A 12,153-nucleotide genomic window follows, 5' to 3' on the forward strand; every position below is an offset into this window, starting at 1 on the left:
ACAAATTTTGAGTATTTTGGCCAAGGTTACTAGCACCAGCTACTACTAGGTTCAATGTTGAAATGAAAAGAGAGAGATGATAAGTGAAATTTGAAATTGTTTGTGAATAATGTAAATACATCGGTGTCGTGTATTTTCCCATGGCTTGAGTTACTATCTCCATCAATTCATACCTAGTAAAAAAAAAGATAATGGTGGTGTCTAAAAACTTGTTTCTGAACCTACAAGAATATGGATTTGCATTTGACCCAAATTCGAGCTACTAAGGGTTTGTTCTCATTAGCTGAGCTGAACTGAACTGAAATGAATATTTTATAAGAGAAGGAAATTAGGAGCTAAGCTGAACTTAACTGAAAATAAACGTATGAGAACAGGCCCTAAGACATTTAAGTTCAAACCATACAATTTGATATCCGATCTCAAATGAAGCCATTTCAAATCCAAAACAATGCTCATTTTTCCTCCCCGGCCTTCAGCTGCTAGTTGCAGAAATGGAATAGTCATTTTCCTGACTCTTGTGTACTTAATGCTAAGTGCTATAACATAACAGTCCTAGGCTCCTAGCAGTAAAACACACAATTCTCAAACACAAATGAAATCATAATATGCATATTACTCAAAATAAACAAGCGTCAAAATAAAAACCACAAACAACAATATAATTGGCAATGTATTAATGAACATAAGAAAAGAGATTTCGTCGCAGCCCACATACAACATTAAAATTGGCTGTACCATTCAAGAAATTACCAAATCGAGTACATAGTATTACTAGCATATTGCAACTTGCAAGCCTCATCTCTAATGATTGATGTCACCTGTACAGAATTGATCAGTTCGATTAATTTGTCATGTCCATTGTCCATAGATATAAATTGAAGACTATTTGACAACATCGGTACGCAATTAAAGTATAATAATGAGATTCACACCTTTATAAACAAGATTTATATTTAACTACAGTATAATTTCCGATCAGTTGTGTCTTAGAACCTTGTTACATTATAGAGGAGTAGAGGACTAACAGCACATGAAGTCTGTAATTACATGAAGTCGGTAACTAAGATCACTTTTGAGAGGCAGTAGCCAGTGCCGTTTTCATACATTGTTATATTTATTGAGATGTACTAATCTTAATAAAGATCCTTCAGAGATGGGGGTTGGGATCAATAACTCTAAAACCCTAAAAAAAATCAATCATTGATGACTTGAAAAATTACTCTACAACTAACAGATTATTTTCCTGCAACCCTTCGCCAATAGTTGGGAACTCTGATGATATCTTCCACTCCCCATCGACTAAGAACTTGATCTCATACCTATTCACCATGTACAAGAATTAGCATTATCAAGAATTTGTATCCTCTTTACTTGTCAGACTAGAATTTGGAATAACAGAACTTCATAGTCGAGATAACAGATGGGTATGAAACAATAGTTAAAAAAAAAAAAAAAAGAATTATACCGCCCAGGTCGGAGCAACAGGTTCGTGGAAAACTTTGTATATGAGCCTGTGTACTCTGGAGATAGGTGTTCTCCTTGACTCCATCCATCAAAACTACCCATGATTTGCACACTCTGTAAACAGGGTATAGTTATAAACGCACTAGCACTCCACTATATTGGCTAGCTGAATTTTAGATAGATAAGTAGAAGCAATTGTGATTAAGATGTGACTCATGTGACTCTAATTTGCAATTGACAACAATGAACAACAAACAAGAACAACAAGAAACCAACACTGATAAACATAAACAAATAGGAAGACAAAGTCACCGTGGGATGCCTGAGAACCAAGAGAAAAACCCACCCTTGCACTATGGAATTATATTGATGATGAACAATAGACTGTCATTTGGCTCGGTCAGGTCACTCCAGATTACGGGTCATTTCAATCGGGTCACGGGTCGAGAAATGCTCAACCCTGTCCCAAAGTTTTGGATTCGGGTCAATCCAACTAGTTTAAAACAATTTTTATTTAATTTTTTTTCTTGGCTTATTTTTAAAATTTCTGATTTTTAAAGCTTACTTTGCTAGTTTTTTTTTTCCAATTTTTTAATCGAATATTTTTACGATATTATTTTTAGCCATTACATACTACATAATTTAAATCGTTACCATTTCACCAAAGCTCATTAATTCCTAACTAATAAAACATGATAATAAACTTAAAAATAAAACTTTTAAACATTCCAAAATTTAAGGAAGAGACAACATAATTATGCGTGGAGTATAATATCTCTTGACATAATATCAGTATACCTGTCGATCGGTGGTATGACAGTGTGGGTTATATGGGTGCAATTAGTGTGGATCGATAATTGGTGTAAGAGGTGATTGGTGTGGATTTCAATAAGAGTTTTGTGAGATAGATAAATGAGAAAGAGAAAAAATGAATGTCCGATAGTAGACAAACAATCAAGCTTACTCAATAAACTAATATAAATTTCCAAATAAATGTACTTATTTAAAAAACCCCATAAAATCGGGTCGTTGGGTCGGGTTTGACCCATAAAGGCACAATTTTACGAATTAAACGGATTTGGGTTGTATCGGGTTATGGGTAAAAAAAAAAAAACTTTGTTCAAGACCCAAGAAAACGGGGAAAATGGGTTGGGTTTGCGGGTGGGTCGAAATGAACAATATATAAGGTTTACGAGCATTCAATGCTCTCTCTCACTCGCTTAAAACCTCTCTTCAACCCTAAGAGTATTAAATAAAGTGGATATGACATATGAGAATGTCACACAAAGTAGCTGTAAGGCACTATTTGTTAGTGGACTATCTCAACCAAAAGCTTAAGTTGAGGCCCAATAATATGTTTTATACTCTATCACGCCCCCTCACACGAGAGCCCGTTTGGGCTAGAAGTGTATATGCAGCATGGGTCCTTCTCATACCCAGCGCTTAATATTCCACTTGAAAGTAAGGGTGGATGAGATTCGAACTCGTGACCTTTGTGTCACGCTGGTTTTGATACCATGTTAGTAGGCCATCTCAACCAAAAGCTTAAGCAGATAGTTGAGGCCCAAATATAAAACATATTCTTAGAGCTGTGGCACCGGTTTCATGATGGTGTGACCAAGGTCTTTGGAGATAGTTCCATAAATCCATTGCTTCACAATAGCATCCAACCTCTTTTAAGTTGCATCATCAATCTCCGTCGAACGAGAGACGGTAGTATCAATATGAGCTAAGACATTAAAAGCACAAACTTGAATATGAAATAGTTCAACCCACGTTGCATATTGTGCCTCTTCATGATCGAGTGTAACAGACGTGAGATTTTTTATGTTTGAAATGGCAAAGGTCGGGTGGAAGGTGTTGTTTGAGGGAGGAAGAGGAGGAGGGGGGGGGGGGGGAGGGGGAGGAGTGTCATCACCTGCCATGGAGAAAAGGAAGGAGAGTGATCTGCGGAAGTGGTGGTTCACGGCAAGGCCAAGGATCGGCTAGGGTTTGAGAGATGAAAAAAAAAAAGGGAAACCCTAATTGGAATCTGATACCATGTAGAGTATAAAACATATTCTTTCTTGGGCCTCAACCATATATGGTTGAGTCCCAAAAATATGTTTTATACTCTATCAACTTATATTAAGGGTTTAATGAAGCATTAATGAAAACGGAGATTTCTTGTCACATGTTTGAAAATGGACCAACATGGATATGTTAGGTAACACACGAGCAACAAGAAACTAAACTCGAATTTGGAATGCTAAACCCACGTATCACTACTGACATAGACATATTGCCCCTGACATGGACATGCCATCTGAGGCATGGACGTGTCATCTTGGGTCCAGCATCCACTAGTTTTTTTTCTCCCCAGGACAACCCAACATGGACAACATGCTACTTCAAGGCATGAATACATCCCCTCCTTTAGCCTTTTCAAGCTCACATACTTACATGCATAGCCTTCGTATGGCTCCATACACACCTTGAACCATCTCCACACACTCCCAAACCTAAAACCAATGCAATGAACTATCTTAAAAATTTAGAGCTTCAACCACATTACAAAAAAAGGTTACAATGAAGCGATTAGAAAAGACCTCCTGCATTGAGTATTGTGTCCAACATAATTGGAGATTAAAAAAAAAAAAAAGATGCATGGAATTGAGGAAGCATGATGATGATAGAAGAAAGGTGATGGCATAACAATGGCAGGTGGTGTTGTGGCACGAATCATGACACATTTTGCTAATTTAGTCTTGCCAAAATTACCAATTGGGATTTAAACAATAAAACAAAATAAAAAATTACTGATTTTTATTTTAAAATAGGGGGACAGTTATCCCCTCCTTGTCCACTTCTCCCTCCGCCCCTGAGCACGATACATTTTGTTCAGATACTAACTTTAGTATCAACAGATAAAAACCACAATTACAAAAAAAAAAAAAAAAAAAAAAAGAAAAAAACAATATGAATGTAAATTCTGGATGAGCATTATGATCTCAAACCTTTCAAAGTACGAAAATATATTAGTCCCATCTTAAATAGACACTAAAAACGAAAAACAGCTGAGTGCAACATAGCTTTTCCATTCTTACCTCAGCCATACCAATCCAAAATACTGGCACCTCCTTGGACTGTGCAGCAGCTACATCCTTTATCTGGTCCTGAAACTTCTGTTGAACAGCTGGAAAGGGGGACAATAATATTATGAATTTCTGATGTTCCAATTCTTAGTACTAGAGATGGAGAAAGTATGAAGATGTTAAAAAAAACGACTTTTTGAGGTTGAAACATTTGTATTCCAGATTGCGTCTCATGATCCCCTCCAACACAACAGATAAAAATTAAGTGAATGTTACATACGGAGTGTACTAACCAAAGACTTATCTAATACCTCCCATACAAGTATGATGGTTCCATTTTTACAACAATATATTACAGGCTTACAGCATAATGTGCAAAATCCTTAAAAAAAAGAAAAAGAAACAAAAAACAAAAACTCTCTGTACTACCAAATTGTACCAATGACATCTCAGCTTCTGAGTATAGGTAGAGAGATGATAGATAGTGGATCAAAGGTATGATATGGCATAATTTGCTACCATGAAAACAATGGAAAATTTTTAAGCACTACAAGGAACACATCTTCATAAATCCAACATCCAGGAGCAACCCCAAAGAGAATAAAAAGTAAGTGTACCTTCTAACCGTGCAGCTAGATGAGAGTGGATGTATCTTCCGTTAATCTTCCTTGAACCTTCTGGAATGCCAGCTTTTGCTATTTCATCTGCCAGAGTAACAAGTGCCTGTATATTACAGATACAAATTGTTATGGTCACAAAAGCAAATTTATAAAAATAATTCATGAAAGCAACTACTCCGTGTTTTAAAACATCATTTTGTAGAGACAAAATTAGCACCTATGAAATTAATTCATGAAAACAACAAGTGCTTGTTTGTTAGTGTTTATTGTTTTCAATTTCCAATTTTTTAGCAAACTAAAAACAAATATATAGAAACAAAAAGTAATTCCCAATTTTATGTTGTCAGTTTTATAAAAATTAATATGATTAGTAGAAGTATGACTAAATTTAAGTTCAAAATACGACTTGTATAATATCACCTTCAAAATCTAAAAACCAAAAACTGGAAACTGGTAATGACACCGAATGAGCCTGCTAAAGAAATATTAATTTTAAGATTTACTCCATCAGTTAAATCTGAATAGAGATTTTATAAAGTAAAGAGAAAAAGAGAAAAAAGCATTTGCATATCCTTTTCCCAATAAGAAAGCAATTTTCAAATTGATACCTGAATTTCTAGTTCCAGGACAGCAAGTTCACTCTTGAAATTAACCAAAGCATCTTCTCTCTCCTGCACCTATAAATCAAAGCAGAATCAGCATGAACCCTAAAAAGAATTCAACTAAGCAACAGCAACACTCGCCACATTCTGAGGGAAAGACCTCCACACATTCAGATGGCTAGCTATAGTACTCCTAGAAATAATGCAAAGATCCAGGACGAGTCATATATGCTCACAAAGAATTTGGTGCAATGTTCCTCGTGATTCAACAAAGAGTAACATAGAATTCATAAATCGCTTAACACATTGCTCTGAAAGGCTAGATGATGACAAATATTCCAGAATTCAAGTTACTAAGCTCAAAGCTATAATCTTCTTAACTTTTACTCCGGAACAATTAATATAAATTCCAAGTCAGTCTTCCATCTGGAACAATGTTGTTATCCATTGTACAGGATTTTAAGAAAAGACACCCAACTTATTCTATTCAATTGTTCCATTGATGTGGATACAACAAATTTATTCATATCTATCAAAAATTTTAGAGACCTTATATAAGAGGTTATGAAAGGGTGCACCTTTATAAAGAAATTGCTTGTTGACGTCCTGGCTTTTGTTTGCAAAATTTTAGAAACAGAATCAGTTTGTGTTGAATCAAATGCTTATCACTTATTACATTGTGAAGCTGTTCATAAAAGAATCCATTTTCTTAGAATACAAGCTTTTGCATTTAAAAGCATTCAGTTCCCACCCTAATTTACTTCACACATTGGTTTGTAAAGGAGAGAGTAATCTTCCTAGATTGAAATTAAGTTTACCAAGGGTGGAAAATATCGTCTGGCAAAGGAATTGCATATCTTCCATGATTTTACTAATCTACTCCATTTCTTAATAAACACTTCTCTTCTCCCCTAAATGTCAACATAGCTAATATCTGTACACAGTGAAATCCTGTATAATCAAATTTGCTGCGAACCAAATCCAGCCTATTGTAAACCTAACTCCACCTATACATCTCATCAACCATACTTTAAAGAGGTTGCAGTACACCCTAGACTCCTAGAGCATACAACTTTCCTCCAATCCATATACTACATCAAACACTCTCAGATCAATTACTACCTCACAGGCTCACAGCAGTCTATACTCTAAGTCACTCCTAAACATACAAGATTAGTATCTATTACGACTTTACTAATTCCCCAATAATCTAGTTTCCAAATATTTATTACAGCTAGGGTGGCTATATTGATGTTAAAAAAAGGGGCTTGACAAAAATAATACTCACAGAAAAATCTATTTTGATAACATCGTGAAGCACTTTGGAACCTATTTGAGAATCCAACATTATAACCTCTGAATTCACATCATTCGTATTTCATAGTCTGCACATCTGAAGTTATACACTTAAAGTCCCCTAGATACGTGCTTTATTCACATTTTATAGTCTGCACATCTGAAGTTCTACACTTTAAGTCCCCTAGATACGTGCTTTTAGTTTTAAGAATAAATTTTCTACAACTAATAGATGACTTTACTTCATTTATGATTCTCTACAACTAATAGTTGACTTTACTTCATTTACTAACGCTTTCAAATAATTAATCATTTGGAACATATAAAAATTTAATCACCATAATGATGTCTATGAAACAACAAGAACTATATTGCTACAACATAATTTTGGAAATAGTAATTAAAGGAGTGAAGATAAATCAATTGAAGTGAAAACCTGCCGTTTCAGAAAGCGGTTATGTTGATTGGCTTCACTCAACTTTTTAACCAGTTTTGATCTCTCAGAATCCGCAAGCAATGACTTCAACTGCAAAAATACACCAAAAAAAATATGAAAATAATATATTATATGCAATCTTTTGTAGAAACTTCAATGCTCCCATAGGTTTTTAACAACTTAACTTAGATAACCAGTATAAACTTAATAGATCTCATTAGCCTTTTGCATATGTTATTAGGAAGGAGAATAAAAAAATAAAATTCGGGATCAATTGATCAAAAGTAAATAAGGTTGGTTAAAGGGGAATAAAAGAATCGATAAAAGTGAAGTGAGCATTTATTTAGGAACAAGGTTTTGGCTAAAAAATGAGGCATTTATTCGGAGGTAAAGAGTGTATTTGATGTTCTTTTGGGTCTATTTTCCTTATGTGCATAAATCATTCCCAACACCCACCCCTCCTCCTGGCCCCATTGAATCATGTAACTTTTTTTTAGAAAGCAACATACATGAATAACATATAAAATTTACTTGAGGAGATTTTCCAAACTTGAAGGTACACAATAAAAGCTTTATTGATCATCTACCAATTTGTTCCAAAAAAAAAAAAAAAATTATTAAAAAAAAATAATAAAAATAAATAATCATCTACCAATTCACTCTTTGACTTTCTATTATGCCAATATTCTCCATTATACTCCCTCCATCCCACAAAACCTTACTCGTCATTTGTTGGGCAAATAGATCTGTAAATGATGGGACTTTGTTGAGAAAAAGTACAGATTCTAAATTACATTAGTGGGTATTCTTAGTAATATTATAAACCATGGGTAAGTAAAACAATAGCCAATCCACATAAAAAATTGGGTAAGGTAATTGTTTCAAACAAAGGTTTGTGGGACGAAAGAAGTACATTATATAGTTACTTTACAATGGTCTAACTTTTGTGTCAGCAAAGATTGTGAGCTTTATCAATGTAGTCCAGCCGACATAATCTTACATATATAATCAACTTAACAAATGAAAAATATACGAGTAGTATTAAATTTTGTTATCTCTAGTGACAATGTTTTTTCCCTTTTTCTATGCACCCTAACAATATTCAAGCTTACCTCATTGCTACTACGTGGCTTAGCAAGTCTCTCTTTGGCAGGATCTGCAGAAACTGTTTCATCATCATGGAATCCTGAAGTTCCTGATGAGGACTGCTCTTCCAAACCAACTGGTGTAGAATAAGTCCGCCACATGCTTTGAAGGGGTGAATTTTTCTCACTCATAATTTGATGAACGCTGATTAAGTTGTGAAAACGAGCTCCTAAAGTTTTTGATGCCACATTACAGCGAACACGATGAAAATTGTTAAAATTTGATTTAACTTTATTCCAGGATAGGCACAGCAGTGGCTCATCTGGGCAATACCTAATTTGCATGTGTGAGTAGAAAAATTACAAACTTTTTGATTGTGAACAGAAACAGAAATGATTTAAGAGACTTCAGCATCAACAATCATCAACATTTCAAAATTATCAAAGCTTTCCCATTTCCTAACACCATTTCTTCTTTCTGCCAAAGCTAAAAATTTTAATTCTGAAATATAAACAGGAATTTTGAACAAATAACAGATGCACTTTCTAGATAGATATATTTATTTTTTTTTAGTTAAATCAATAGGTTTCAAGGATCACACCAAATATTTCTGACAGCCCCATTTTCAACCACAGGGTGAAGTATATTGATAACACATAGATTAAAGGGGAAAGCTACCACTCCAAGCTAAAAAAGATCATGCTACGATCAATCGATATATATATATATATATATATATATATATATATATATATATATATATATATATATATATATATATATATGTATGTATGTATACTGTGCACGGCTTTTGTTTTACATATACCTTAATATTATTCGCGTTATTCAAAGTTTAAACATGGTGATTATTTGAGTCTTTTAGATATTGGCTCACAAGCCTGATTAGAGATAAGGCAGCAAGCAACTAGATACCCCAAACCTTTTAACTAGCCAGCTGAATTCTCACTTCTTATTGTTCATACTATTGTTTGCTTATCAAAGAGTTTGAGAATCAATTTTTGTAGAAAATTGGAGATTATTGGGCAAAGTTTTCTCCAGTAGCCATATAGCACATATCAACGTCACTTGCAATTGTCCAATTCAAGATGAGGTTCCATGGTGTATGTTGTTTGCAGATGATATCATTTTGGTGGATGAAACTAAGATAGGGTTAATGCCAAATTGGAGCAAGCAAAAGGTTGGAATATAGAGGGTTTAAGCTAGGTCGGACTATGACCGAATACTTGGTATGTCGCTTTGGTACTCAAAAGGGGACAAGCGATGATGTGGTGAGTTTGGACGGAAAGGACTTGACCATGAGTGAATGTTTTAAATATCTTGGGTCCATCATATAGAAAAATAGAGTGATTGATCAAGACGTGACCCATAGGATTAAGTCGAGGTGGCTTAATTAAGTGGAGAGCGGCCACAGGAATGTTTTGTGACCGAAGCATTCTCTTACAATTGTAGGGAAAATTCTACAGGACAACCATAAGACCAGTATTGCTTCTATGGTAAAAAATGTTAGGCTTCTAAGAAGAAGCACATTAATAAGATGGAGGAAATGTGCATATTAAGGTGGACGTGCAAGAACACTGTAAGAGATAAAATAAAAAATGAGATTATTCGCACGATAGTAGGGATGGCAGGCATTGTAGACAACCTAAGGGAAAATAGTCTGCTTTGGTTCGGAAATGTAAAACGGAGATCCAAGGGTGCACCGGTACGAAGAGTGGAAGAGTGAGACCATGGAGGGGTTAAACGAGGGAGAGGGAGACCGAAAATGACTTGGTTGGAAGGAGTTAGGAAAAATATAAAGCATATTGGATTGTAAGGGATGGAGGAGGAAGGTTTTTATTGATAACTACACGGAATAATCACTTTTAGTTCATGAAGCGACCCACTTATGGGATTAAGGCTTTGATTGATTGATTGATTGATTTGTAAAGCATGGCTCAACATCCCCACACTTCTTAGTTAGTCAAGCACTTAATTGTGAGCCTAAAACCCCAAACTCAAACACTAGTTGGGGCCAAAGCCTAGACCTTAACCGAAACATATGGGAATCCTAAGCCAGGTCCAAACTCATATATCTATTTTCTCCTTCTAGGAGTATCTTAACATAAGCAAGGCAATGCCTACCAATTACCTACTTAAATTCACACATCACTTCAAACTATAACAAACCTTACTAACTACTTTACATTACATAGATACTGAATAATTATACCCTACAATCCAGCCACCAAAATTCATGTTCGAACATTTGTTTATCAATAAATCAAACTATGATCAAAAGAAATGGCACATACGCGAGCGCACACACTATGATCCAAATTTCACTCTACTGTCCTCCAATTCACTAGACAGACACCTATTAGTCCAAACATTAGCCAATTTGATTGATTCATTAGCTGCTTTTCACATAATATAAGCTCCATGCATTAAAGAACAGATCAATAACTATAAATTTCAACAAGCAATTACCAAGCTAAATGACAAACATGGTCTGATTATAATTTATAACAAAATTAAGCATAGACAAATACAATACTAGTGCCAAAACAATTGTAGCATCAATTTGATTATTAATATGACTAGTTCTTCAAAATATATAAGAAAATTATCCCAAAAAAACAAAAATCCTTCCAAAAAAAATCATGTTTACCTCACAATTCCAATGGTGTGGCACCCCATGAAGTCCTGAAAACAGATTAATCAAGATTGAGGAAAAAAAACATCAGACTATCAGTTGCCAAATTAGTTGATAATGCAATTAGAAACTAAAATTGTGAGTAGCTTGTGCAAGAGAAATATACCTGAAAATTACAGAGCGGAAATAGAGAGAAAAAAGTGTAAAGAAGAAATTGAATCAGATATTACGATGAATGTGAGAATGAGAGTGTGAGAGTGAGAGATGACGAAGCAAGAGCCGTGAATTAAAAACGTGAAACACCCTCTACCAATGGGTCCCGCCGGTTTTTTTAGGAAAAATTTATTACGGGGTACAATTGAGAGTACTAATGTTTGGCAAAAGTTACAAATAAGGTACTAAAGTTTCAAAAGCTGCAAAGAGGGTACTTGACCCTTATTGTAGGTAAACAATCCGGTTTGACTTGCTGAAATCGGTTGGTACTATTTCTCAATTTAAATTTTTAAATTAAAGAAAAGGAAAAGCTGAGTGAGCATTGGAAAACGAAAAACCACCATTTCCTTCTGACATTAGCGCCACCTAAGCTTTCATCTAAACAAAATCAACAATATTCAACCCATTTCATCAAATTATCCAAAAAAAATCACAATATTTCATCAATTTATTCAATTAGCACATTTCCCATATTCATAAATCCAAATTGAAGAATCACCTTTATCTAAAAAATCAAATCAATTAAACACATAAAACAACTGATGTTCAACATTATTCTTATAATCAATCAACAAAATAAAAAATCATTTAGGGTCAAAAATGACAAAAATCAAATCAATCGAACTAGGGGTGTTCATAAATCGGGTCTTGAAATTCATTCTTCGGTCCGGTCCGATCCAAAACCCTATAAAAACCGATTTTGGACCGG

At 34.6% G+C, this 12,153-nt stretch overlaps 1 protein-coding gene across 3 annotated transcripts; it reads right to left on the reverse strand.

The window, feature by feature from the left end:
• Positions 1-906: 906 nt before the first annotated feature.
• On the reverse strand, positions 907-11,519 carry LOC145555882 (protein PTST, chloroplastic-like). Of its 3 annotated transcripts, none has more exons than XM_081617594.1 (9): positions 11,398-11,518; positions 11,247-11,281; positions 8,605-8,911; positions 7,493-7,582; positions 5,767-5,835; positions 5,156-5,261; positions 4,551-4,639; positions 1,466-1,578; positions 907-1,319 (listed from the first exon to the last, which is right to left on the reverse strand). In XM_081617594.1, the coding sequence occupies exons 2-9, from the start codon at positions 11,273-11,275 to the stop codon at positions 1,217-1,219; spliced, it is 906 nt and encodes a 301-aa protein (XP_081473720.1). In that variant the 5' UTR covers positions 11,276-11,281; positions 11,398-11,518; the 3' UTR covers positions 907-1,216. The 3 variants fall into 3 exon arrangements, with proteins under 3 accessions (XP_081473720.1, XP_081473721.1, XP_081473722.1); XM_081617595.1 differs by having other exon boundaries at positions 1,255-1,379; positions 11,398-11,519; XM_081617596.1 differs by lacking the exons at positions 907-1,319; positions 1,466-1,578 and adding an exon at positions 3,861-3,965 and having other exon boundaries at positions 11,398-11,519.
• Between the last annotated feature and the right edge of the window lie 634 nt (positions 11,520-12,153).

This window comes from Chenopodium album, chromosome 8 (assembly GCF_948465745.1).
Source record: "Chenopodium album chromosome 8, dcCheAlbu1.1, whole genome shotgun sequence".
NCBI lineage: Eukaryota > Viridiplantae > Streptophyta > Magnoliopsida > Caryophyllales > Amaranthaceae > Chenopodium > Chenopodium album.